The 27,928-nt window shown below is 38.9% G+C and overlaps 4 protein-coding genes across 7 annotated transcripts in view; all 4 read left to right on the forward strand.

The window, feature by feature from the left end:
- The first annotated feature begins 245 nt into the window (after positions 1 to 245).
- snrnp70 (small nuclear ribonucleoprotein 70 (U1)) lies at positions 246 to 12,682 on the forward strand. The gene is made up of 10 exons (XM_052546923.1): positions 246 to 444; positions 887 to 1,040; positions 1,202 to 1,264; positions 1,530 to 1,584; positions 5,827 to 5,891; positions 5,976 to 6,038; positions 6,138 to 6,219; positions 10,587 to 10,688; positions 10,997 to 11,096; positions 11,182 to 12,682. Exons 2-10 carry the CDS (start codon positions 894 to 896, stop codon positions 11,978 to 11,980), a joined length of 1,476 nt encoding a protein of 491 aa, XP_052402883.1. The 5' UTR covers positions 246 to 444; positions 887 to 893; the 3' UTR covers positions 11,981 to 12,682.
- Positions 12,683 to 12,809: 127 nt separating this feature from the next.
- lin7b (lin-7 homolog B (C. elegans)) lies at positions 12,810 to 17,923 on the forward strand. Its single transcript, XM_052546978.1, has 6 exons — positions 12,810 to 13,069; positions 14,203 to 14,321; positions 15,807 to 15,878; positions 15,965 to 16,174; positions 16,301 to 16,464; positions 17,149 to 17,923. Exons 1-6 carry the CDS (start codon positions 12,997 to 12,999, stop codon positions 17,168 to 17,170), a joined length of 660 nt encoding a protein of 219 aa, XP_052402938.1. The 5' UTR covers positions 12,810 to 12,996; the 3' UTR covers positions 17,171 to 17,923.
- A 478-nt stretch (positions 17,924 to 18,401) lies between these two features.
- zgc:193811 (uncharacterized protein LOC559801 homolog) lies at positions 18,402 to 21,864 on the forward strand. The gene is made up of 5 exons (XM_052546989.1): positions 18,402 to 18,671; positions 19,041 to 19,220; positions 19,319 to 19,435; positions 19,819 to 19,910; positions 21,057 to 21,864. The coding sequence occupies exons 1-5, from the start codon at positions 18,573 to 18,575 to the stop codon at positions 21,409 to 21,411; spliced, it is 843 nt and encodes a 280-aa protein (XP_052402949.1). The 5' UTR covers positions 18,402 to 18,572; the 3' UTR covers positions 21,412 to 21,864.
- A 1,465-nt stretch (positions 21,865 to 23,329) lies between these two features.
- Positions 23,330 to 27,928, forward strand: part of kcnc3a (potassium voltage-gated channel, Shaw-related subfamily, member 3a) — a 66,526-nt gene continuing 61,927 nt past the window's right edge. For 2 of the 4 annotated variants that reach the window (XM_052547012.1, XM_052547020.1), the window contains exon 1: positions 23,330 to 24,218. The gene's annotated coding sequence lies outside the window, so the exon portion shown is untranslated. The remainder of the gene's footprint in view (positions 24,219 to 27,928) is intronic. The other 2 variants (XM_052547021.1, XM_052547022.1) reach the window with 1 other exon arrangement.

The raw sequence follows: 27,928 nt of genomic DNA on the forward strand, positions 1-27,928 counted from the left end.
TCTACTTTATTTTATATCGGGTTTTAGACATGTTTAATGTGGATCTACGTGTGTAAAATAAAAAAAGTAAATAAATAAATTGTTTTGACGTTACATTACGAATCTTTTTTTTTTTTTTTTACTTAGTTTTAGGGATTTGAGGATGGTCACCTTCTGGAATCCAGTCAAAGCTTTTATTTTGTAATATTTAACCACGCCCCTAGCGCAAAGCGACCGAGAAAAGTCGTAAGATACCCGATTAGTTTACGGCCTCGCGCCATTTTAAGAAAAGAACGACTTCAGCTTGGCGAGGATACATGTTGGGTATATTGTGTGGACCGAAATACATACAGAATACTTACGATTGTTTAAGAAGTTCACGCGCGAAGGTTTCGTACAGACGAAACGCAGAGAGTTTTTTGTGCTAAAGTTGGAGGTTTCGTCGGAAGCGAATGAAAAGCTGAGGTAACGTAAAGGACCGCGGGAGGCTATCTCTGATCCGATCTCTAGAGCTCACCCTAAACACGTGTGTTACAGAAACTGTACTTCCATTACTCGTGTCCAGTGTTCGGTTTGTTTATTATATCAAGCTTAATAGTGAACCTGCTGGTTATTTAATCAAAAATGTAGTGCAACCGAGGTAACGTTAACTTAGCATGCATTGCTAGCTGCTAACTTCCCAAAATCGTTGAGGGGGTGTTACTTTACTGATGCAGATACTGGAAAATGCCCGAAAACACTACGTTTACAAACATCAGTATGTCCCTGCTGTGTTTTTGAGCGATCATAGAGAAACTGAAATCACGTTTTAATCAATTAACCACAGTAACTGCACAGATCTGGTGTTTGGGTAATATGTCAAAGGTTGTTCTGGGTAACAATGCATCGATGTATGTATCTTTCCCAGGTGAACAATGACTCAGTTTCTTCCCCCGAACCTGTTGGCATTGTTTGCCCCGCGGGATCCGATCCCGTTCCTGCCCCAGCTGGAGAAACTTCCCCATGAGAAACATCACAACCAGCCGTACTGCGGGATCGCCCCCTTCATCAGGCATTTCGAGGTGCTTTTTGACGTAGTTTATGTATAATATTATTTTACAGTTTATGGAAGTTTTTTTGTGAGACTTGCACATTAAGTGTTCGATCAGAAAATGGTTGCATGCATGATGCAAATTCCGAAATACTGTTATATAATGATGTTTTGTCACCCACTCTTGGTTAGGACCCCAGAGATGCACCTCCACCCACACGAGCAGAGACGCGGGACGAGAGGATGGAGAGAAAGGTGAGCTTGTCTGGACTGAATGGAGTTTAATAATGGTTTCTAATGCTGAATTCTTATAAGCTGTTGCCAGATATTTATTCAGTGGGATTATGAGTTCAGGAGAGAACAGATTACGTAATAAATCTGATATGTTGAAGGACCTCTGTGAGTAACAAGTCTTTTTAGTACACTTAATTTTGGGCAATTTTCATGTTTTTTGGAAGTGAGATTTTCTCATGGGAACTTGATTATATTTGTTTGTAATATGGTCCATTGTGAATTGCAGAGAAGGGAGAAGATGGAAAGGAGGCAAGTTGTGGTGGAAACAGAACTGAAGCTTTGTAAGTATATGAACCCATTACAGTGTTCCCCACAGGGTTTTGTGAGACTGTTGTGGGTGGACCTCTTACCCTCTAGTTCAAAAAGCATTATATATAATCAATTATAAATGAATACATTCAGTGTTTAGTTTCAGGCATGGTTTTGGGACGTTCTGAAAGACTTAATGTGGCTTAATTTACTAAAACAGTGACACTGGTGGACCAAATTCAGTCCCCACCTTATTAATAATGCATACTATTTTTAGACAACCAGACTCCGAAAACTTTTTCACCCCCATAAAAAAAAACTGTTAAGAAAACACTTAATGTGGCTTAATGGAAGAAGCTAGCAACATAAAAAGCCAAAATCTGGTATGCAGTCTATTAAATAATATATATATTATGCACAGGAAAGCAGATATGAACAAATTGCTTGTCTGTATAGGTAATGTTTTTAATAAATTTTATATAAAATTTTGGCTTTTTATATCGGTCTTATATTCAGCTGAAATGCATGTTACGTGCTTTTTCTCTCTCCTGGAAAACCATAGTTTAATGTGCAGATCATATTCTGGGTTATTCTGCTTGTCCCTAAAAAATTAAGGTAGGTACCGAATTTAGTCCTCCAATGTCACGGTTTTAGTACATTCATTAAGGGTTTCAGAATGTCCCAAAACAGTGCCTTGAACTAAGCAAGGTCTTTCTTTGTACTTGAGTCCAAGTTCAAAATAAAACTCTATGAACCGCTCCATTGTGAACGTATGGAGCTGTATGAACCTCTGCTAATTAAACCGGAAGTTTTTGCCTGAACTCAAGAGAACGCTAACGATTTGAAAAGTTGTTTTCCCCCACCATGTCCCTTTAGGGGCTCCATAGGAGGAAACCACTGCATTAAATTTACTTAATTGATAATGTTGTGTCCTTGAAATTCCTTAAAGTGTAACTAAACCCCTGGTCAGAGCCTGACTCCACCCACTGACAATATTTGAAAAATGCTGAAAAGTGGGCAGATCACAGCGGAGATAGAAGGGACGAACCTAGGGCAGGGCTGAGCGAGTGCGGCGTGAACCTGAGACCCGCAGTGATGGATTGATTGACAGCTGCTGTCAGAGACGCTAAAATGGAGAGTGACTGTAATGACGCAAGTAGCTTTGCAACAGATCGATCATTTGAAGTAGAGGACTTTTCTCCCTCACCTTCACCTGAATGAAGGATGTCGAGGTGTCTGTTCATATCAATTCAAGCAACTGGCTCAAACTGCGGTCTTAATTCCCGCGTCGCTTTTCAGCGCGAGCTGTGTGGAGAAGCCCATTTCCACCTCCAATGCGTTGGAGAAGCAATCCTGTATAAAATGCAGTTTGCACATTCCAGCTCTAGGCGGGAACACACGGTCTTCCAGGCCAAGTGCATGCAACCACTGGCGCCTAAATTTAAAGTCTGCAGGAAAACTATGCAGTCCAGCAGTGCTGTCACAACCAGCAAAACACCTACATACCATCCTGACCACTGTACTAAATACAGATAAATCTATGCTAATCTGAAGATCTAAATAACTCTATAATTGATATGGTAAATAGATGCAATAATAGTCTATCCTGATCATTTTCCAACTCCTGGTTCACTACAGTTATTTTGACGGAACAAGATGGTTTTATACTGCCAAGGGCATGTTATCTTGCGCTAAGGGGGTGGTGTTAGCACAGTGGATAAGACACACGTCTGTGGTGTGGGAGACCCGGGTTCGAATCCACTGTGAGACACCAATGTGTCCCTGAGCAAGACACTTAACCCCTAGTTGCTCCAGAGGCGTGCGACCTCTGACATATATAGCAATTGTAAGTCGCTTTGGATAAAAGCGTCAGCTAAATGAATAAATGTAATGTAAATGTAATAAATGTAAGGGGCTTGGTGAGCTGGAAACTGCTTACGTCACCTGCCACCACTTAAGGCGGGCATACACTGTGCGATTTCAGTGCGATTTTGGCAAGGTACCAACTCACACTGTACGGGTAAATCGCATGCAATGTAAAGCCGAAGCTCACAATTTTTGTGCGCTCACTGTACGGTCCGATTGCTGAGTTGCGATTTGACTGCTCACACTATACATGGGGAATCAACACGTAGGATCCCTCAGAACCCAGATGTTTGTGGCTGTTTCTGAATAAACATGCTTTCCCGGGATAAACGCACTGCTTTGATATGCGCAATTCTGTGTGCTGAAACGTCAAAAAAAAAAAAAAGCGTTGGCGTATCTAGACGTGGCCAATATGGTCAAAATCCATTTTGCAGCGCGAACTGGAGGTAAGCAGGCGTTTTTCCCCCTCTTTTATTTTTATTTTTCTTTGCCATAACTCCACAAGTTATCCCTCCATCACTTCAGTCCACACTACACGCCGTATCAGGTGTCACCATGGTTTCATTTACGGTTTCACGCATGCGCAGTGAGGGAACGCGGAAAATCGGTTCATAGCCCTGTTTCAATAGTGCGATACCTCACGAGAGGGGACCAAAATTTCTGACATGTCAGAAATCCAACCGATTACCGGTCGGGAGAGGCTTATCGTCTCTCGTTTCCCTTTGTACACTGCACGACAAACGATGCACGAAAATGCTGAAATTTGGCCCGACCCGAAAAAGTCGCACGAGTCAGAATTCGGCTCAAAATCGGATGAAAATCGCACGGTGTATGCCCGGCCTTACGTCACTTGCCACCGCAACATCCAATAGGAAAAATCAACTGCAGTAGCCACCGTTCAACCTGAAGAGGGCCGCACTCAGACGTTTTTACACCATATATTGTAAAATTAAAACACTTTAAACTCAAATGTCAAAAAAGTTACTCGAATCAATGAACATCCTTAATAAAGCCCCATTCTTATAGATCATTAACTAAAAAAAGTTGGTTTAGGGTTTAGTTACTCTTTAAAGACTCAAATGCAGCTTTGTCGTTTCCAAATTGCGTGTCATTTCCAGACTCCAGGCTACTTTTACACTGCTGCTGCAAGTTATTCAAGTTAGCGGTTCTAAATACAAATAAATGTAAGCAAAACATCTTCCAAAGAAATAGAACTATTAACGGATTAACCTGGCTGCCTTCTCACGACCCTCTGCTTTGCATCACAGTTAATGAAATAAGGGTATGATCCCTTGATGCGATTTGGTTAATTTTGTGACGTAGCAAAAGGCTGTTTCAAACCACATTAGTGACCGCAATTGGGAAACTACAGTTTTAAGGAGAAAATAGTCTGCAATTGTGTTGATAAATAGACTGGCACATGGTTTGTCTAAAAGCATATTAAAAAGACGACATAGACAAACAACACAATTTATTTTTTTAATTTGACCACAGGGGGACTTTAATCATAATACAAAGAAAGATGCTACAAACATGTAGCATGAGTAGTATTTTATTTAAATTTGATTGTATAAGTTCAACATGTGAAGCAAAAAGAGTGCTCTGACTTTAGATTTGTGAAATTATGGAAGATAAAACGCATCTGACTGAGACTGAAATGAGGGAAAATGTCATTGAAACTTTTCTGAAAACAGTCAGTTCCCTCCAGAAATTTGTTCATGTGTGTGTATATATATCCCCACCCCAGTATTTATATCTTCTTATTTAAATCCAGTATTTTGAGCATCGCGAACAGTGCACTTGTTGTGCCTGTACAGTATTTCAGGCCCTGCCTGCAAGAGATAAACCCTTGAGCTTTTATTTTGATGGAAACTGTAGCTGAACTTTCATTTTGTAGGAAAACTCCAGCTTCTGTGAAAACCGGTTTACAAACACATCTCGTCGTTACAACAATAGTGAATTAATATAATCATCTGCCCACATAAATGATGCAAATGTGAAAGTGTAAATGGTGCCACTCCATTCCCCGACGTGTGCTAAACTCACAGCACATGCAAAAGTAGCATTTACTGCATTTACTTTGAACTGAGATGTGGAAAACACCAGACCCTGTGAAATGTGTGCTCTGATTTGAAATACGTAGCCCAAACAGTTTCATAAGGGGGTTAAGCCATCATGCTTAAGTTTTTGGTTTTAGTTTGTTTGACATGTACTCTGACAAAGCAATGGCTCAATACGCAATGTTTAAGGCTTTTTATGTTATAATGAGAAGTTGAAATATTTTCGGTTTATGAAAGTGTGGCAGGCCACCACAGTCTAGTTAATGTATAGTAAACACTTTATTAATAAGTGAGCCAAAAGAACCCTCTCGTATAGAATCTTAAAAACTGTTTCTTGTATTTCCACAGGGGACCCACACAATGATCCTAATGCTCAAGGAGATGCGTTTAAGACCTTGTTTGTGGCTCGAATTGTGAGTATTTTTGACATGAATCTAAATGTTTAGAGATTGTCCCAAAGACTCACATCTTGCATGCTTTTTTTCCTGTTTATGCAGAATTATGACACCACAGAATCCAAACTGCGGCGTGAGTTTGAAGTCTACGGTCCTATCAAACGGGTAAGTTGTACTAAATATCTACTATGCACGTTTCCATAGAGTGCTACTGCCTATTTGTTATCCTGCAGAATCATCCCTGAATTAATCTGGTTTTATTAGATCTATATTGTGTACAACAAGAAAACTGGAAAACCAAGAGGCTATGCGTTCATTGAGTACGAACACGAGAGAGACATGCACTGTGAGTAACTAAGACTTCTTGTTCTTCTAATTCCCTAAATGACTAAAACAGGTTCACCAGCTACAACATCTGTTACTACAATGCATCACTTGTTGTCTTTTCCCTTAAACTAATAATTCATATTTTATTTTGAAGCAACAAAGTGTGTTGGTCATAGTCCATCTGTTCTAGTGGGTGTTTTTTTTTTATTTTTATTTAATTTTTTTGCAATGACTATTTAGGTGTAGCCAACCACTCAATATTTAAAACTTGCATATGAGAATATATCTGTGAAATTATAAAACTCCATGTGTGTGTGTGTGCTTGTATGACTGCTTGTCTACCCTATTATGTCGGTGTTCATAGTATATTCCTGTTTTACCCCCTTGTGTATGTGTGTGTTGCATTTGGTGTGAGTGTGATGGTGCAGCACATGTGGGGGAAAAGTGACGTGTGCTGTGCGTTAGCCCAACACACATTCTGATGAATGTTGCCACTTTATGGCATCTTTGTAATGTTTAGGCAGTGTGACATAGCAGTGTGTTTCCGGCTGGAGCGGTGATGGTAAGCTAAAGGCTAAGGCCGTCTGTAGTGAAAAAGGTGACCCATATACTTACACACCTGTTCATGCCTGGTGCACAAACAGCCAATAATATCAAGGCATTTTATAACGCAGTTCACACAGGGGCGCTCATGATTCAAGTGTTGCGGAGCGGGTCAATGCTTTCTATTAATTGTGTGTTGTTCTCATTGCTACTGCAGCCGCCTATCTCTGATGGCTATTGGCCAGAGCTGGCTTGCAGATCTTGATGAAGGTTTTGATACATCTACACCCTACTACCACTGCTCAGTATATGGTTGGTATGATGGGTTTGTATGATGGGTAAGATTTCTTTACACCCCTCATCTAATTCTAGGTTAGGTGAACCAAAGCACTGCCCCAGTTTAGGGCTAAACATCCTGCCCCAAATTAGGGCTAAACATAGGGCTTCCAGTTGTCATTGAGTGTGGCTTGGGCCAGTTGTAGTGAGTTTGGGCCTTTCATTAATCTCTTCTATTAAAGCCATCATACTTCTATTAATGTGGTTGTACTCTGCGAGATTTAGACCGTAGGACCATTACATTTAAAACAAATCGGTGTAGTAAAGGGAACCTGTTGGTTGTGTGCAGCACACAATTGCCAAATTATGTCAGTGAAAGCTGATTTGATATGAAAAACATGCTGAATAAAATGGCTTAATGAATGTTATTGTTATTCAATAAAGCAGTTTGACTTACATGCAATACCCGATATTAAGGTGCAGTCAAATTTGGCATTTGGTGAAAGCAGATTTTAAAAGCAAAAATGTCATTTTAATAGGAATCCGATCAATAACTTTTCAATTCGGGAGCGCAAAATATTTCCCCAGTTTTCGCTACGGGTTTAAGTTGGTCTCATAAATTCGCTGCATTGACCAACGGAAAGCAGCTTGGTTTGAAAGTGACTTCTGTGTGACTTGCTTCACATATCACTACACTATTGACAATTACACAATGGACCTTTTTTCAGTGAATTTGTGACTGCATTATAACACTGCTACTTTACAAAAGCACAAAGTGTGTATTTTTGTTTTGTGCAGTGATGATGTGAATGGGTATTTCACGTCATTTCTTGTAAGCTGTTTTTATATCGCTAAGCGTTACTATATATTTTAGGTCAGGACCATAACTCCGTTATTATGTAAAGGATGGCACAAAATACACTTGCTTGGTAATTGTTTTTCAAATAAAAATTCTTAGTGTGTGTAGACGTAATATTAATGTTATAGATGTTTGGAATCGGCTTTAATAGAATAGATTACCAAGGGCATTGGATATTCAAATCCAATCACTGCACAGAACCCAGTTACATTTAAAGATACTCAAGGATACAGCGTCAGTGGTTAAACTCAGTACCTGGATTCTTCTGTGAGATACCTAATCCATAAGTCTAAGAAATTTTAATTTAGGTTGAAAAGCAAGCAGCTGCATGGAGAGTAACCTTTCCTATGTGTACAGCTAACCCGTTTAAATCTTCATCTTTACAACTCCAAGTGAGCTGAAAAAAAAAACGGCATTAAAATTAGTAGAATTAACATTTTTACTTTCCTTAACTCAAATGTTAAGGGTTTATTCAATTTCATTTCTCATTTTTCTAAATGTTAGATTTCAAAATGGAAATCCTTTTAAACTCATTTGCGAGGTAGATTTTATAAAGAATATGAGAGATGTTATGGATATGAGGGTGGTTGGTAAGCCCCTCTTACTAGTTAAGTAGGTGAGGGTTGTGGTAAGGCCCTCTGTTAACTGATAAAAATGAGGGTGGATGGTAAGGCCCTCGTGTTGGATGGATTGGTGCCTTGAGGGTGTTTGGTAAGCCCCTCTAGTTTGGTATGGTAGTCTGAGGGTTGTTGGTAAGGCCCTCTAGTTGAGATGTAAGGAGAGGTGTGTACGAAAGGACTTGAGGGTTCGATGGTAAGGCCCTCATAATGGGTTTCAACTGAACGTCATCGACAGTGCAGACCAGAGTAGCTTCCTGGATTTCATCGTATCGCTTGTTGAAGGATTGGATCAAGTTTGTCCAATTTTGTTAAAAAAAAAAAAACAAGTATCAAATGTACTGAAGGACATTTTGATTCGAGGCAGCTGAAATCACCAGGCTACGTTTCCGTGGGGTTTTCCATCAAGGACTTCCATCCTTGGCCAGGTGTTATGGTAAGATAGCATCTCCAGGTAATGTAGTAACACTGAGATAATGACTAAATACTTAAGGGCTTAGACTTTTACCTTAGACCAGCAGAAGGAAAAGGACCGAAGGGTTTTGCCATATTGAAGTGAGAAACTTGTAACCTATTTAAAAGCTGAAATTCTAGAAAATTTCTTATAATATATAATTTGTAAAGTAAAGCTCTGCTTAATGGTTTTGGTTTAATTTTTTACTCCTTTGGTTTGTCATGATGTGTGTGTGAATGGTGCTTTGATGCTCACAGAAAGTGTGTGTATAAGGGTGAATGAATGTGTAAGATTTTGGAGAATGGAGAGTTTGGCTTTTAGCTTAACTGTATTCACTAAGTGCCTTATTTTCTTGTTGCTTTAAGATTTAATGAGAATAAAACTGTGTTAATGTGAGTTTCCCTAAATTTGGAGATGATTGGTGTGGTCCAGTTTGTTGACTGCAATGCTTCCTTGTCTTTGTGATCTACCTTGAATAACCTTAAACTGCCTCGATTTATATTTGCATCACTTAATTTCTGTTGTAGCACTCAAATGTTCCTTCACTTTTGTTTTTGAACATCAGATTTTTTGCTGAATTTTCAAAGCACATGCTTTAGTTTCTTTACACTGTCAAATGGTGCCTGGATTTTTTTTTTTTTTTTTTTCAATGCTGAGTATTTAGATGTCCATGCAAACATTTTAGGGCCCTATGAAATCCTTTTTTTTATGTCTGGTTTTCCTCAAAAGAAATGGTAAAATGCTCTGGAATTGACTCTCCGAATAGTTCTAGAGATTGTTTGTTCATGGACTCCTATATTGAGATGGCTGAAAACACTGATCGTCACGTGAGCTTCAGTATGTGTAGTAAATGAAACTGTATCTGCACCATTAATTCACCCAAGAGACAAGCAGAACATGCAGGTTTCATATTTAAAGTGGGATTTTTGTGGCTTAATATACACAGACACAAGTCACCATATCACCATTTTGCTTTAAGTGTACTGACTTTCTTTTTGATGGATCCATCCAAAACTGGCCAAATTCCGTGACACTCCATGTTAGATAGTAAACTGTTTTTATGACTGGATTCTGCAATTCTGTCTGCATTTTCCACATTGTGGAAATCATAGGACCCTACATTCTCACATTCCCCAATACGTTATTCTAAAATTTAAGGCATTTAGAAACTTGAAATAGTCACTTTAGGTTTTATTGTTGACATGAAATTGGCATATTAACAATGTGCATTCATAAACAGGATTAATCCAGAGCATTGTGCTTTGAAGTTATTTCAAGGTAATCAACTCTGCTTAAATTTACAAATGAAATCACACATTTGTTGGTGTGCATCTTTCTAAGAGTGTAATCTTTAACTGAACATGAACATGAGGATTTTTTTTTTTTTTTTAATGGATGGTGGCAGCATTATCATTTTCTCATTACTGGTGGCTTATCCATTCAGAGGTAAGCGTGTGCCTTTTTAAATGGTTTAACATGTTTGCATGGAGTCCATCCCAAATTCAAGGTATGTAGCAGGAAATACTGTTGTGTGTATTCTTTTTTCTCATTGTCCAACTCTTCTTTCTCTGTATTCTCCTTATTCCCTTCATCCCTCAATCTCCTCTTTTCCACTGCTCACCTATCAACTCCTCTAGCTTCCTACAAGCATGCAGATGGCAAAAAAATTGATGGACGCCGAGTGCTTGTTGATGTTGAAAGAGGACGAACGGTCAAAGGATGGCACCCACGGAGACTTGGTGAGTATTTATTTTTCTTTTAAGTGTTCTTTTCTAGGCTTTGGGTGTTCATGGAGGACCAATGTCCTATAGAGTTTGGCTGCAGCTTGCCCCTTTTTCCTTGAAGTAGCTAGTAGCCTAATCCAGAGGAGGCATATTAGCTGGTTTTCAAGATGGTGTCCCTCCAGGAGCAAGATTGAACACCTCTGTTGTAGTGCAAAGCTCTGAAAGACAGTGGATCACCAGGGCCAAACCCCTGGTAAAGATGGTATGGTTGTGTTCAAAAGTATTGCTTCACAACTTCATCGTACATTTATTTCACTGTTCAGGTGGAGGTCTTGGTGGTACAAGGAGAGGAGGGGCAGATGTCAACATCAAGCACTCTGGCAGAGATGACACTTCCCGCTATGATGACCGACCAATTGGAAGGTAAGTTGAGAGGGGCATGATTGTCTTTTTAGGTAGATGCATTTTAGTCTTCCAATCCTGACCTCTGTTGCCTCCTGTCCTGCAGTGACCGTGATCGGGATCGTGAACGCAAGGATCGCAGTCGAGAACGAGACCGAGAGAGGGACCGTGGTGAGCGCCGCCGCTCACGATCTCGAGAGAGACGCAGACGCACCAGGTCTCGTGAGCGTGAGAGGGCCATTGCAGTTCCAGGGGAGGAGGCAGGAGGGGGCAATCGGCGCAGAGACAGGGAACGAGACCGAGGTGTTGCTGAAGGCAGCCGAGAGAGGAGTAGAGACAGAGATAGAGAAAGAGACCGCAAGAGGAGAAGCAGGAGCAGGGATAGAAAGAGAGACCGAGAGAGAGGGAAAGGTGCGGATGGAGGAGAGGAAGGCATGGGTGGGCTAGTTGATGGCATTATGCCTGAAGGAGGAGAAAGGGGTGTGGAGGACCCATTGGGTGGTGAGCCAGGACGAGGTGCAGATGGAGGGACCGAAGGAGAGGAGAGAGGAAAGGATCGAGACAAAGACAGGGAGAGAGACCGTGATAGGAAGCGCAGCCACAGAGATAAAGATAGAGACCGAGATCGGGAAAGACGGCGAGACCGGGATAGAGACCGTGAGCACAAGCGGGACCGGGGCGATCGGGACCGTAGGGAAGACAGACACATATCCTCCTCAGGAGATCAGGAGGGTTTAGGTAACGGAGGTGAAGATGGTGAAGAGCAGTTGCCACCGCGATCAGAAGAAGGTTCACAGGATGGGATGAGGATGATGATGATGGATCAGGATTCCATCCAGTCAGGAGAGGGCTATGCCTCTAATGAGAATGGATACAGGATGGAGGCCCAGGGCGATGAGTACTGAACATGCATCCACATGCATTCACAAATATCCTCAACCATTATTTAATGCTTGCACTATGTCCACAGTGTGTAAGTATTATACTGTCCCTGGAAAGAAGCATCCATTGTTAAAATCAAAAGATTATGTAGTTGAACCCAGGTTATTTAATTTATGGGGCTTTCTAGAAATACAAAACTTCACTAAATAGCTAGCCTTATGATGCATTTGAATTCCCTGTCTAACATCAGCTCAGTATCAAGTGACTGCACTGCTAGGAAGAGATCTCTTGACTGAGGCACTGTATTTTATTACGGCGTCGTTTATTCGGTAAGGGATGGGTAACTGTCATGATTGTGGTTGTTTAGTACTGTTGTCCATATGCATAGATGTTTGTTGATTTACAAGAGTAATTTTATTATTGGTTTGTATTGTTATCTGAACAAGGTTCCTTGTATATCTGCACCCAACAGTTTTATTTTTTCTCTTTTGTCTTGAAAAATGTTTCATATTTGGTTCAATATGTGTGGATCGTTTTCAAATTGTACAGTGGCGCCTGATTTTACCATATTAACGAAGGCACCAAACATTGACATATATGTTTTTTGTTTAAGGAATGTCTGGAATGGGTTCACAAAATCGCTCTTAATTTAATTTTTTTTTCCCTTGTATCTCCGGTCGTAATGGTTATGGTTTTCATTTTCGAATAAATACTTTATTTCCAAATTATTGTCTGTCTTGGTTCTTTATTTCTAAGTCTTGTCTAATAAACGATATTATCAGTTCAGACACTAGGCTGCAAAAGGCTTTGGTTAAACTCGCGCCTCTGACGTATTGTATTGCGTCATTCAGTAAGCGGCTGGTACGGGAGCACAGGCTTCACGCGCATCTCGCCCTTTCACTTGGAACCTGCAGAAGACGATTGAGTTTTACAATTGAAAACCCTTTCCTGCAGCTTCAAAAAGACCTCTTACGATTCTGTCCCTGGTGAAAACGCCTGCTGAAAGCGCGTCGGTCCTCCACTGCAGCAGACGCTCTTCATGATGTCGTATTATCACACGGGGAAAGAGCTGGACATGGCGGCGATGACGGAGCCGCTCTGCCTGGAAAGAGGTAATTTACTTGAATCTGTCGAGACATAATGAACAGAACCAAGTGCTGTTTGGAAAATACTCTGGCAGAAAGCCCTCACAATGAACGGACAGCCTCTTGTGTCTTAATCAGGCAATAATGAGCGCTGAATAGGGCACATTTGTGCCCATGATGTGAATGGATGTCCCCAGTATAGTGCTCGTGTTTGTATTGCTATTCTTGAGATTCATAAAAAAATATATACACACACACACACGTCATTTGTGGATAGAGAAAGGCATGACAGTGAGTAATTTTGCCTACCTTTCCATGTTATTTTGTACTGCTTTAGATGTCTTAATCTGTTAGTATTCAGTAGTGTTTTATTTGTCTTGAGAAAACTAAATGATCTATCGTTAATTCGGGCCGTGAACTCCGTTATTGGATTAGATGTAGCCCACTGATTAAGCATTTTTATGAAAGTCATTTAATTAAAGAATGCGTCCTGAAGCCATAATTACTTTCAATGCATAACCAGAACTTTCTTTGACTAGTTGACTTTACATAACAGGTTAACCTTGTCAGAAGGTTGTTTTTATTTTTGTTTTGTTTGTATAACGTTACAATGCTGCTAGAAAATGTTTGAACCCTCTTTTTTAATTTTCTATATTTCTGCATAAATGTGACCCAAAATTTCATCAGATTTTCAGTCCTGAAGGTAGACACAGAGAATCCAATAAAATAAACAAGGCACAAATATATACTTTGTGTATAAAATGTATCAAAATGTAACTTATTCAGGAAAGTGGTCATATCTGTCAGCTGCAAAAGTATGTGAATCCTTTCTTTCAGTATCTGGTGTGACCCACTTTTACATCAATAACTGCAACTAAATGTTTCTTGTATTTGCTGATCAGTCCTGAACAACCACTTGGAAGAGTTTTAGCCCATTCCTCAGTACAGAAACTGCTTTAACCCAGTGGGTTTCCTCCAGTGAACTTGATTCAGGTCCTTCCACAACATTTTCCTGAATGAATAAATGATAAAGTGTGTGTGTGTGCTATATATATAATTTTTTGTGTGTGTGAAAAACAGATTATGCAGAAATACAGAAAATTATAAAAAACAAACTTTCAAGCAGCACAATATTTCTGCAATGTTTTATTTTCTGACAGATATTTGCAGAGTGATCGAATTGTTGGACAGACTTCAGAGAAGTGGTGAACTTCCGCCTCCCAAACTCCAGGCTCTACAGAGAGTTTTACAGAGCAAGTTCTGTGCTGCCATCCGAGAGGTAAAGCTTGCATAACAGAAGGACTGCACTATGGGCAAAACTCTTTGCTGGATTATGTTCAGTTGTAACACGTTGCCTTCATTAAAAAATATATACATGATAAATGAAAAAAAAAAACTGTGAAAATATTTACTAATTTGTATCTTTTTTTGTGCCGATTTCACAGAATACTAATGGACACACATAGCTAGGTATAAAATTAAGGTTTGAAGTCAAATGTGACCCTGGACCACAAAAAAAACAGTATTAAGTGTCAATTTTACAAAATAGAGATTTCTACATCCTTGAAAGCTGAATGAATAAGCTTTCCGAGATGCATCTATTTGAAAATCTGGAATCTGAGGGTGCAAAAAAAACTAAATATTGAGAATCGCCTTTAAAGTTACCCAAATAAATTCTTAGCAATGCATATTACTAATCAAAAATTAAGTTTTGATATATTTACGGTAGCATAAAAGAAAAATCTATCATTTTGCCTCGTACAATGTTTTTTGGCTATTGATACAAAAACATACCCCAGCCACTTAAGTCTGGTTTTGTGGTCCAGGGTCACAAATGTTGCATCACCACGTAAGCACTTACGACAGCACTTTGTCGTCTTTCTCGTACACACGTGAATGGTCTTTTCTCTTAGACAGAAAAGTGCTGCACTGTTCCTCCTCCTGAATGACTTCCTTTCCTGTCTCTCTGAGACGCCATCTCACTTCAGCCTCTGTATCTCACTCCTTGATTTGTAGTAATGGTTTTCAGTAGCAGAAGTCCACTCTGTTCACAACTTGCACCGATATTCTACATGACACTCTTGTCAGACTTACTCAGTTTTCACAAGCCCTTTAGATGTTCTGTTCTTTGTGTAGCTGATAGATAACACATTATAGGAAGACAAGATTTTGATCAGTGTGTCTATGATTGTGATTCATGCCACTAAATCTTGCCTTCTACTTCACAAACCTTACATAGGATTAACTAAGAAAACTGCGCAATGACTTTCATCTTCACATGGCTCTGGATTCTTGTTCAGTAATGACATTCTGAAAATATCTGAGTGCTAAAATGTATAATTAGCTATCGTCTGTTTTCTTCTCAAATTAAATATAATGGCTACTAAAATCAATGTGTAATGCCCATTTATTTAGAAATCAACATCTGTGTGGAAAGCAAGATAATTGACAGTCACACAGTCATTTTCACAAAATAAACCCAAAGCCGAAAGGTCTTGTGTGATACTGTGGGGGTTTATTTTGCAATAATGACCAACAGATAGTACATTATCATTATCATTAACAAATATTATTGTTTATATACTCACATGAATATATAAATCAAACTTTAAGGGCATTTCTGCTATTTGAATGTATAATCAGAATTAATGATCAGCAAAGCAGTGTGTTATGTTATAATGTTTGTTAGGTTCATTAATTATAAATGTGTCAAACTAACTGTAAACTACAAATATTTGAGTCGAAATGACTGTCTCTTTTCTAGGTCTATGAGCAGCTTTATGATACATTGGACATTGTAGGTGGGCCTGATGTCCGAGCACAAGCCACTGCAAAGGTACCTTCTTCCCCAAAAATTGCCACTGTTGAACAAGAATGATCATATACTGATGATGTAGACATTTATTTGCTGTCTTTCTCCAGGCCACAGTAGCAGCATTCGCAGCCAGTGAAGGCCATGCACATCCAAGAGTGGTTGAGCTCCCTAAAACAGACGAGGGGCTTGGGTTCAACATCATGGGTGGAAAAGAGCAAAACTCTCCCATCTACATCTCCAGGGTCATCCCAGGGGGTGTTGCTGACCGTCAGGGTGGTCTGAAGAGAGGAGATCAACTGCTCTCTGTTAATGGAGTGGTATGTGGGGACATATCGATTTTGAGTCGTATCATTTATGTTTTGGGGTGTGACCTTGATTTTAAGAGCTGCTGTTTGCCAGAATAACTGCCTTCTAAACATCCTTTTTATTTTTATTGTGTGTAGAGTGTGGAGGGAGAACATCATGAGAAAGCTGTAGAGCTGCTAAAGGCAGCGCAGGGTTCAGTGAAGCTGGTGGTGCGTTACACCCCTAAAGTCCTCGAAGAGATGGAAGCCAGGTTTGAAAAGATGAGAAGTGCCAGGAGACGCCAGCAACATACCAGCTATTCGTGAGTGTGACTTTTCCTTTTCCTCACCATCTCTCAGTCGATCATTAATCAGGAGACATTTTTGTTTTGGTCGAAAGTCATACACTACTCTTGATCTTTTATGGTTACCACGGCTGCATTTAAAAAAATTACACATTATTGTCATTTTAAACAACTGTTGTGTATTTTAATCTTTTAAAATGTTATTTATTCCTGTGAAGACAAAGTTGAATTTTCAGCATCATTACTCCAGTCTTCAGAGTCACATGATCCTTCAGAAATCATTCTAATATGCTGATTTGCTGCTTAAGAAACATTTTGTATTATTAATGTTGAAAAGAGGTGTGATACTACTATTGCAGAAAGCATGATGCATTTTTCCACGATTCTTTGATGAATAGTACAAAAACAATTAATGTAAATGTATTTTCTGTAACTTTTGATCCATTTGAAATTTAATACATCCTTGCTGAATAAAAACATTCACTTCCTTCCTATCTTACTGAACTGGTAGTGTATCGCACAACATTTATTTTGTATTTATTATGGTGTGTACAACACTGCTAATATGTAATAAATTAATAAAACAATATGCATGGAATATGCATGTTAAATGTCTTTAAATGAAATCTGAGATATTCTGCTGAATGTGCATATATAGCCTGTATTTTGGAATTTCGCCCTTCATTTTCTTTTCACCGACAGGTCTTTGGAATCCAGGGGTTAACCAATCTCAACTTCTGACTGATCTGCCACCCTCTCTGCTCCTGTAAGATGACAGAAGACCCAGAGGAGATCAGTGTAGACTACTCTTAGCTATTTATATGTTAGTGGAACGATCTCAAAACATGTAGACCTCAAATATACTATTTTCCCCCGGAGAGACTGCATACTGCATCTGGTCTGTCTTGAGTCTAATGTTTTTTTTTTTATTATTGTACTCTTATGTGGAACCTGCACCCTGTGATGCTCTCAGGGGTTGTGTGTGTCTGTTAGCACAGAGGAGAACTTAAAAAAAATGCCCGGCTAGTGCAAATACACAGTATGTGTATTTATAGGACCCTGTGTCTTTTGCAGTAGGATTATTGCTGAACTGAATGGGATGATGGCTCCTTAGACCATTATTCATTCACTCACGTATCAAGTCTGTGTTTCAGAAGACATGCATTGACAATAAGAGTTAAAGCTATGCATCCCACTTCTGTAACTATTCTTGTATAATGTGTTCTGCACTGTGTGAGCTACAAAAGGTGTACACACAATACACAAACAGTTATCACAAATGACTCTTACTGAATGAACTGATTGCTCTGTACTAAGCATGAACCGATTGCTCTGTGCAAAGCATGCTACACTCAAATAGGGTCCTCATGAAAATGTTGCTATGAGTGGCTTTGTGCTGCCAATCATAGTGCCTATGTTTAATGCTTGAATTTTTGAGTTAATTTATTCATGCATTAAAACCAACAATGTAGTTTAATAGTCTGCTGAGTTGATTTATGCCCAGTTTATAAAAAATTACAATGATAACCATAGTTTTGACAAAATATCATAGCTATTTTAATATACTATGTCTTTAATTTTTACTCTTTTAGTCTTTTAATTTTTTTTTTTTTTTTTTTGTAATAATGAGAGTGAAAATTTGTTTTGCATTATGGTTTATTGTAATCTAATTGTCATGAAAATTGAGTTTAATGGTAATGAAAATATCACAATGTAATTAATTTTTTTTTAAGTTTGACTGGTATATGAGTTAACACAAAATTAATAGTAACCTATTTAAAAAAAAAAAAGAAAAAAAGAAAAGCCTACTAGCCTATTTATATATGTTACAAATATTAAATTTTTTAAGTTAAGTTAACGCTTCTCGGAAAACACAGACGATCGAGGAGTGTTTAATGTTACTCTTTAGTTTCTGTGTAACGTTACACACATGCACGCGCGTTCGTGTCCATAGCAGCAGGTAAGCGTAAACAAGGCAGACTCAATTCCTATGGACGGGCGAAGCATTATCTAGGACTAAACACATAAAGGGTCTTATCAGTAATATGTCACTTTTCTAGTTTTCGACGGAAAGGAGTTCCTGTATCTTTTTGGTGGTTTATTTTTCAGTTTTGCGAGGGGAGTGCATGAAGCGAATGGATAACCAGAGACGAAAGGCTCAAACAAGTACAACCATTGGACATGCGTATCTGCAACCTTCTTCGTTTTATTTTAAAACTTGTAAGGTAGGTGCGAGGAACATCAAACTGGTTACCAACCAAGTTTGTTTTATTAACTTTTACAAAATAAATAATGGTAACCAGTAACGTCTTTGACCAAAAACGAAACTGAGCAAATTAACAACGAATTTTATTCAGTTTGAAAGACGCAATAGTTGTAACATTGTGACGTTAATATTGTGCTTTAGGTGGTGGTCTTATATAGAGCTTTGATGTGGAAGATAATAATGTTTAGAAGTAAAAAAATTTCATAACATAATATACATCAAGTTTAAAGTGGCCTAGTCTTTAACCTTTCTTGTTGACTGGCCTAATGGGACACAACCAAAGAAACCAGATGTGATCCCTTCAACTACCCTTTTGTCACTGTCCCAGAATGCCCCTCTTCCTCCAGTCGTCCACCGTCAGAACAGAGTGCCGGCCTCTGCTCACTTCTCCCTCACCTCACACACGGAGCATGACAGAAAGCTACTGAATGGACCTCTGTACAATGAAATCCACTCTAAAGCCCCTGCGCACTGGACCACACACTTCCTCAATGAGCTGGCCCACAGGGTGAGACGTGTGTGTAAAAGGGAGTTTTTCTTTGGAGATTGTCTTTGAACTCTGTGTCTTCATGTTTGTCATTCACGTGTGTGTTTGATCCTCCACAGCTCAGAGACCGGCCAACAGTGAGAGTGGTCTCTAATCCCACCAGTGAAATGCAGGACCGCTACAGAGGTCAATCACCAGCACGTGAACCTCCGTCTGAACACTTTAACATGATGCAGGTGAGATGACGAGGGTGAAAAACGTCACTTGTCCTCACTGATTGAGAAGTAAAGTCACAAGATATAACACATTGCAACTCTAACAGGGGAATTCATGTAAGTGCTTTTATGAAAAGTATACGTTTTCTTCTGCATTCACATGCCAAAAACAACCCCATTCACTTCCACTGTAAGTTATGGTAACGTTGGATTCCATTGTGTGAAAAAAAAAATAGAAATTTTCTAGGAGTAGGGAATTTCAAACAACAATATTTAAAAAATGCTAATTCATGCAAAGTATCTCAATGGATAACTCTCATAGTCTTGAGGATTCAGTAGTGCTTTATCTCCACTGGAGCTTCTAGGCCAAAGAAATGACTTGCACTTCTCTTAATTTTACTCAGGCACTGTACAAACAGCTGGAAACGACTCAAATGGCGTTTGTGCAGGAACCAGTCTTTAGCACTACCAAGACTGACTTCAAGCACTTTAACAGGTAACTCTCCACCACCAGAGGGCAGTGTGAATGCACTAATGGATTAAATGATCGTTAGGAGATCTGAGGTCAGCAGTGGTGGCTTCTCAAAAGTGATGACCTGGTTTAATCCCAAGATGTAAGTGGAGGGTAATGTACTATTTGAGTAATCTGCGTTCTAGATGCCATTAGAGCAAAGCATCCATCCCCTGAATGTCAGGGGGGGATGTAAATCTAGCCTATAGTGAATCATTTGCAATGAAAGCTTCAAGTAGTTTTCTGACTTTTCACTGTGTATAGCAGCAGAACAGATCTCTCGCAATTCTTGATTATTTGGAATTACGTTGCACATAACACTATCCCATCCAAGTGCGCACACACACAGCAGTGAGTAGTGAACACACACACTGTGAACACACACCCAGAGCAGTGGACAGACATTTTTGCATTTAACTTCCACTGAAGAAAGTAAGTCATAGCTTTGGAATTTCATGAAGTGAATGATGACCGGATTCATTTTCGAATACAATTTTGAATCCCTTTAATAATCATTGAGCTTAAGGTTCATCTAGCTTTTAATTTTCAGCGTTCGACAATGCTTCATTTTCATGTTGGCCTGCTGCAGGCCTGATTGGAGTGATTTAGTGGAGCATCGCTCATCTCACCTTCTGACCTGGCCTCCTGAACCTTGTCAGCTCTTGATTGGTGGGCAGCAGTCAGGGTCACAAACACACATTGACACTAATTCACACACCTCTTCACAGAAAGTATGTGTGACAGTGTAACCTGTGTTTCTCTTTGTTCATTTTTTAAACGGGTATCTCTGCTTTGCTGACTTCATAACTAAGGACAAACTGAACTTAAACCTTCTTCCTGTGTTTTAGCACATTTATTGAGCCAGCAATGTTATTGAATATACAAAGATGTTTCCTTATGCTAAGGAATGAAGAGCTTTAGTCTCAGAGGACCCACATGTGTTTCTATTGACAAAGTAATATATGAGCTAAGTGATGGTCAGCATAGTGATGAGGCAAGAAGATAATGGACCTCAAAGCACTAGCTAGTATGTGTATGCAATGTAATAATACTCATCTGACAGCCTTGTGACTTTTCCTTCCACACTAAATAATTATCTTTTTCTTACTTATTGATAATCCTGTTTTTCAGGTCAGATTTGTCTCCTTGCTCTGTCCTGGATGCAGCTACCTTTAATGGAACCCTTACCAAGAGTGCAGCTCACAGCCGACTTCCTGCTCACAAAGCGCCATCCACTTTATCATGTCAACCCCGGCTGCCTCGTCCACCTCTTCCTGTGCCCCACCGGGGTAAAAGTAGTCTGTATATGGACAGTTTTACTGTACCTGTGCCTCCCCCAACATTTCAAGCCGCCAGTGTTGCACAGAGTGGGGTGAAATGGCAAGATGATGGTGGTAGAGGTGTGTTACTGGACATTTTAGGTGTTCCTAAAATGTATAGTACTGAGAATCAGACATATGGAAGAAATAAGATGTCTATGGTATAAGAAAATAGACAGACTAGGGTGGATGGTTTGATTTTCAGTTCTTCAAAAAATGGTTTAATCAATATTGCTTGATTTCCATTCTTTTCTTTTGACACTCAGAGGGTGGGTAAAAAATGGAGAACAAAAACATGTTAGAAGTGATTGGTGGAAACGTTATTGATTTATTGATCTGGAGTTTGTGCCTGTCTGTGTTCTGCGTATGTATTCTTTATCCGTAAAGGGGATTTCGCTCAAAATTGAAAATGATGTGCTCATCACATCCTCTTGTTATTCAAAATGTGTATGACTTTCTTCTGTGGAACACAACAGGAGATATTTACAAGATTGTTCAGCATTTTTGTCCATACACTGAAGTTGCTGACCTATCAAAATATTGTCTGCTCTACAGATAAAAAAATAAATAAATCTTTCCCGTGCCATAATTGCCTATATATTAAATGATTCAGTGTGTTTATATATATATATATATATATATATGCTTCTGAGGATTACTGTAAGTGTGCTAAAAATCCAAGGGGTAAAAGCTGCAAGTAAAGAGGGAAGACCAGGAAGAGACAGAAATATCGCTGAGGAGGCAGTTGGCTCCACACCAAGAGGGTTGCACAGTAGTGTGTACTTAAACACTACCTTACTCTGCTCATGATCTCATGTAGAGTGCCTAAAACAAAACAGAGAGGGTTGTAATGGGAAAAATATAAAGAAATTGTAAGAATATTGCAGTATAATCAAAATTATATCCCACCCAGTTTCCTCCACCTACTTGCTCTTGTGACATTTCACTGTCCTCCCCCAGCTCTGCCTCCGGCAATGTGCCAAAGAGAGAGAGCGCGGGCACGACATGCCATATATAGAAGTAAAAATTGAGGAAATTTTCCCTAATTAAGGAAAATGAATAAAAAGGTAAAATAAGGAGGCAAAGATTATGGAATGGTGGAGGCTAGATTGATCTTTTAGAGAACTATTAAAAGCAAATAAAATACTGAGGAATAGTTAATAGTCATTAATAAAAGATCAGAAAGAAAAATCATTACTGACCACGTCTAGACATTTGTGACCTGTTATTGTCCTCAGGCTTTCTTGTTGAAGATTGTAGTATATTTTTATTTGAATATTCTACAATCCAGCCTACAATTTTGAATTCATTCTAAATGTTAGAAGTTTCTGAAATGTTGGCGTGTCCCTTCAGGATTCTTTCTTTCTTTCTTTTCTTGATATCTGCATACTTTTACCCTGCTTGCATTATCTGATTTTCTTTGGAGTGTGTTTTGGCAGAATTCTGTGACCTGGCTTAGTGCTAATCCTAACTGGTGTAGCATTGTTGTCTCTTTCACACAGAGACAGAAACTGCACTGTCTTGTTTGGATCATGCATAAGAAGGAGAAACTTCTGTACAGACAGACTGGAGATCAGGGTTATAGATTTACACTAGTAATTTATGGCCCCTGAAAACAAAGAGTTACCAATGTGAAACATACATTCCTACTAGCCAACAGGCTTTTCAACATAAGATGTAATTTGTGTGCCATTTATTCCTCTTTCTGTATAATTTATAATTTCTGTGTAATATTCACTCTATCTATCTATCTATCTATCTATCTATCTATCTATCTATCTATCTATCTATCTATCTATCTATCTATCTATCTATCTGTCTTAACTAACAACATGGATTTAAACTTAAAGCCTATTTAATGTTCATTAATAACCCATAACTGTAATAATTATGCATTAAGAGACATGTTTATTAATGTGTTGGGTAATTTTGTTTTGTTTTAAAGATTTACAAAATCTTGTATAAAGGTAACCCTAGTAGAAATACCGGAAATAGCGACAGGTTTGTTTCTTGGCGTGTATACGGTTAAAAGGCACGGGGTGGGGTTTGGGGAGGGGGCACCAGCTGCCACCTTTCCCTTTAAATAGCTAAAGGGAGGGAACAACACAGAGGGATCCAATGTCACCATTAGATTAAGGAATAAATTGCATGAAGATACAGATTTGCAAAACAGAAACGTCGACAGAGGGAAAAAACGAACGGAAGACATAAGAGAGGCAGCTAAATGAATAACGTTTCTAGTCGTGCCCGGCAAGCTGCTTATTCGGCGTAAAAAATTTCAAACAGACCTCTCAGTCTGCAACTTAAGACCTGGTTACGGTCTTTTTAACCCCGGACAACTGGAACAAGTGAAGATACGGAAGAAAGGATGCTAAAACTGAGAAGAAAGGGATAGACCTTTAATGGAGTGAGTGCATGAATAGAGAGAGAGAGGTGCTTCCCCGCTGCACGTGTCGCTTGGTTGAACAGACTGTTTTGTTTAGGGAATAAAAGTAATTTGGTAACAAGAGCTTTGCTAAATAATAGAAATGCTTATTTACCAGGAAAATCATTTTTGACATTAGACCTGTAACACCCATATATATGACGAGAATAATTTATTTGAGTAACAAGGATAGCAGGGGTGCAACTTAGGTGATATAGCTGTTATAAATATATAGATATATTTTTTGTAGGCTAGTATTTTGTATCACTAAAGGAACTGAGCTACGCACTATAGCACAGTTGTGTTATTTTGAACTGACCTGTATTGTAGCAAAACACATTGCATTATTCATAACTGTAGCCATTTTATATATAGAGAACAAAATCTTGGGTTTCTGCACAGTCACTCGGACCCACGCGACGAGGATCCCTCTGTTCAGTCAGAAAACGTAGTAAATTCCACGTAGCATTTTTGTCCAGTGAGTGTGTTCATATGTGTGTGTGTGACGCGCACACTGCACGCACGAGAACAGAGCCAGACCCAAAGCGAGTAAGTATGTAGGTGTTTGTGCTGTGTCTGTGTCGTGGTCTTGTGTACAAGTGACTGTGTTTCTGATCCAAAGCAGTCCTGCCTGCTCTGCCTCTGCCAGTCAGCGGCTCAACAAGTAGTCAGGACTACTTTGTTTTTGTCACTTAAACTCGTGTGTGAATAATGGCAGGGATATCTGGTCTGACCTCCATAATTAAGATTTTTCGAGAGAGGTATTTATTTTTCGCACATAAGCGTTTGATCGGTATAACAGCATTTTGCTAACCATAAAAGTCACATAGACAGAATATGCTAAATAGACATTTGCGAATTGAATTCCCATTTAATTCTAGGAGGATTTAACCATGGCCACAGCACGCTCATCGAGAGTTGGACGGTGCTGGTCAAAACAGAAGTATGACGTCACATCATCAAAGATTTACCCAATCACAAATCATTCACACCAACTTTGTGTTTCGTTAAAACTATCTATCAGTTGAAATTTGCTAACTCAGTAATTCGCACACTACTTAAACCCACTCATCACTTTATTTTTATTTTTAAAGCTATTATTCATTTATTATTTTGAGATGATCTGTCCAACAAATACCACGTTTAATGTCAGTGATTTGTGTCTTGTTTTTAATTAAAAAAAAATTTCACAGTCACACATCACCTTGATATCTGATGGAATATGTATGTAGGTGTCTTTTCAGTTCAATGTTAGCATAAATATCAAAACTTAATTATACCTGTCTGCCCACTCTTTATTCCCCTTTGAAGCAGATATCTAAACCAAGTAGCCAAATATATATGCCCTTCTGTATGTTAAGGAGCTCAGTGTTCTCGTTTCAAACACTACATAAGCACTTTTTTTGTGTGTTTGTTTGTTTGTTTTTTGTTTTGGTTGCATGATTGCTCCCTACCCAATGGCATGGTTCTCTACAATCAAATGGGAACAAAACTCTAGAAAGTTTATTGTGACTGTAGATGGAGCTCTTCTCATCCTTCAGTGACTATTACCAATGCTCTAACAATGGTTCTCAAGTGGCTCTCAAAGAATGGGTTCCAGATCATAACATTTAAACCGCTAAATACACATAATAAAAAATATAATTTGGATAACCAGATAATTAGTTTAAATCGTGTATTAAAATGTCTTTGTCTTTTGTTGGTAAAATTGTTGACTGTGACTGTGCTTTAACTATTTTATAATATTAATATATTTATTGTTTGATAAAAATGACATTTTATTTACTTTTAACTGTCTGATATGTAATCTGAGCCCTGAACTGGTTGAGAACTACTGATCTATGAACCATACTTTTGTTCTAACTTGTGTCCCTCTTCCTCTACATTTTCTCGTCCTATCACATACACTAGTTCAACTTTTCTGTTTGTTTCGCTCAGCCTCTGGTCCCTCCCTTTCTCCCTCCCTCCTTCACTCACTCACATCCCATTGCCAGTGCCTTATTTCAAACTATTTACTCTCCCTCCTGCTGATGGCTTTCCATGATTTTGCATCCTTACAAATACGCCCCTTCCTAAAAGTATGACCCATACACATCACCTGAGATTATCCCCGTATTGACCTTCTCTGTCCTCCGTCTGTTTTTTCTTTTCAATTTCTTTTTTTCTCACCCTACTCCATTCTTTTCTACCCCTAAGAATAGTTTCCATCAAGTTCATGTGTGATTTGGCTTAACACAATTATATCCCATCTCTCTCCGGCTTCATTCCCTGAGTACATAATAGGGGACTATAAAGGGATGGTAATTAACCGGAGAGGGCACTTTTATTAATTAGGTTTTAACGAGAGCTGAGACTGGGGGGTGTATCTTAAGAACACTGTTAGTGCTAGATATGGGAATATAGTCATGCATGTCTCAATGCTGCCACTGTAAGTTGAGTCCTCTAAGCCCCATTCTGAATCTCTTTCTCACTCTCTTGACTAAAAAAATGAGGGGGCCTTTTCAAAAGGCCATCTGACTGCTGAGAACAGAGCTGTGATTAGTTTCAAAGCGGAGGTCAAAGTCTGACTGATGACCTTCTGAGGATATATCATATATCCATGTGTGCCAGGGCTTTTTAGTTTGTCTTTGCACAGCATAATTTCATTTAAAGCTAATTAATTGTGCTGTGACATTGTTTTTTTCTGAATGTGTCTTATGTTTGTGTGCGTAAGCGTCCTTGCTCTGTTAATTTATGTTCTTTAGTGCTATTCCACAAGAGACGTCAATATGAGCAACTCGGCTGAGAGTAGCTTAGTGCACACAAATAAGGGAGAGAAAGAAGGAGGAAGGGACTACAAAAAGCCTTAATCACTGAGATCAGGAAGCTCAGAGATAATACCAGTTAGTTCATAGAAATCAGCGATTGAATTGCATTTGTTAAGTGATTTCAGTTAAAATGGTGTATGGTGTAAAAAGGGACACAAACCTGTATGCAATGCATCGACAGATGGTTTGCATGAGGCATCCATACCTCAGTCGGGGAGAAAGCTTGAAGAGGAGGGGGTACTGCAGTATTTTGAGCTGTGCAGTTCCCCAATGAGTCCTCTAGGTGGCCGTTGAGCACCGCTGTGCTTCAACTGCAGTGGGATAGCAAGCAGAAAAATCCAAAGAAACTGCACTGCACCAGACAGAGAGAAAGGGAGTTAGGGTGAAGGTATAATGCAGACGCACTACAGCATACTGTATGATAAAAGAAAAAGAGTTTAGTTATGGTTCAGTTCTACTTCCTTCTCATTACAGTGCATGTATATCACACTTCTCTTTGGCATTGCTTCTTTAAATTGAATAATTTATGAATGGAGCTTCATTTACCTTTACTGCAGTCACTCCTTCACATTTCCCTCAGTGGCCATAACCTGTTCTCTCCCTTTTTCTTTTCTCCCTGCTCTCTTGTCGATATAGTGCTGTTGTCTTTTATAGGCGTATCTGTCCTTACAACCAACCCCCATCCCAATGGAGATACACAGTTTAATGTACTTCCCTTTCATCCAGGCACACAGACTTAACAATGATTTCCCTTTTTAGTTGGAGACTTTTTTTTTTTTTTTGCTTTGTCAGTACAACGTATCCTCTTTCAGTTTTTCCTATTCATCAATTTATTTATTTACCCCTTTTGTGTTCCTTATAGTTATCTATTTCACTACCACATGCTTGGCATATTTAAACACCATGCAAAAACAGCACTGTTTTAGCTAATATTGTTATGTTAGCTGGCCGAGACAAACAAAGTGATGTTTTGATAGTGCAGCAGAGCCAAAGTGTTTCCACTTTTGATGATTTAGTTATATATAATTAAGTGCTCTTAGAATACAGACTGTAAAAGCAGTGTAACACCAGAACAGTTGTGAGTTGGTTTTTTACATTATTATAAAAACAAATTGTCATGACGTATTTGTATGTTATTATGATTATTATTATCAGGTACTTATTATCTATCAAAATATCAAATACCTATTATCAGGTATTTTTAGGTAGTTTTTTATTCGTTACTTTTAGCTATATATTTCCAGTGCTTGTACTGATCTTTAAATGATTGAAAAAACACATGCGCTGTCCGTGGTGCTGAAAGCTGAAACCATCTGAACTATTTTCATTTAGAAAAGCTGTGAATGTGTTTACCTTGTTTCATATGATTCAGCCTCTCTACTTCCTATGGTTCTCAAAGTCCTGTGATCTTTGTTGTTTCAACAGTTAATCACAGGGGGACATGAGGGAAAC

The sequence above is a fragment of the Carassius gibelio genome, chromosome A3 (assembly GCF_023724105.1).
Source record: "Carassius gibelio isolate Cgi1373 ecotype wild population from Czech Republic chromosome A3, carGib1.2-hapl.c, whole genome shotgun sequence".
In the NCBI taxonomy this organism is placed as follows: domain Eukaryota; kingdom Metazoa; phylum Chordata; class Actinopteri; order Cypriniformes; family Cyprinidae; genus Carassius; species Carassius gibelio.

Excerpts from the sequence above, each read along its gene's own strand:
- snrnp70 (XM_052546923.1), top strand. The coding sequence starts at position 894 with ATGACTCAGTTTCTTCCCCCGAACCTGTTGGCATTGTTTGCCCCGCGG. Across the intron at positions 1,041-1,201 it reads CCTTCATCAGGCATTTCGAG|GACCCCAGAGATGCACCTCC; the intron begins GTGCTTTTTGAC and ends ACTCTTGGTTAG. Across the intron at positions 1,585-5,826 it reads GGAAACAGAACTGAAGCTTT|GGGACCCACACAATGATCCT; the intron begins GTAAGTATATGA and ends GTATTTCCACAG.
- lin7b (XM_052546978.1), top strand. The coding sequence starts at position 12,997 with ATGATGTCGTATTATCACACGGGGAAAGAGCTGGACATGGCGGCGATG. Across the intron at positions 13,070-14,202 it reads GCCGCTCTGCCTGGAAAGAG|ATATTTGCAGAGTGATCGAA; the intron begins GTAATTTACTTG and ends ATTTTCTGACAG. Across the intron at positions 16,175-16,300 it reads TGCTCTCTGTTAATGGAGTG|AGTGTGGAGGGAGAACATCA; the intron begins GTATGTGGGGAC and ends TATTGTGTGTAG.
- zgc:193811 (XM_052546989.1), top strand. The coding sequence starts at position 18,573 with ATGAAGCGAATGGATAACCAGAGACGAAAGGCTCAAACAAGTACAACC. Across the intron at positions 18,672-19,040 it reads TTTATTTTAAAACTTGTAAG|AATGCCCCTCTTCCTCCAGT; the intron begins GTAGGTGCGAGG and ends TCACTGTCCCAG. Across the intron at positions 19,221-19,318 it reads TCAATGAGCTGGCCCACAGG|CTCAGAGACCGGCCAACAGT; the intron begins GTGAGACGTGTG and ends GATCCTCCACAG.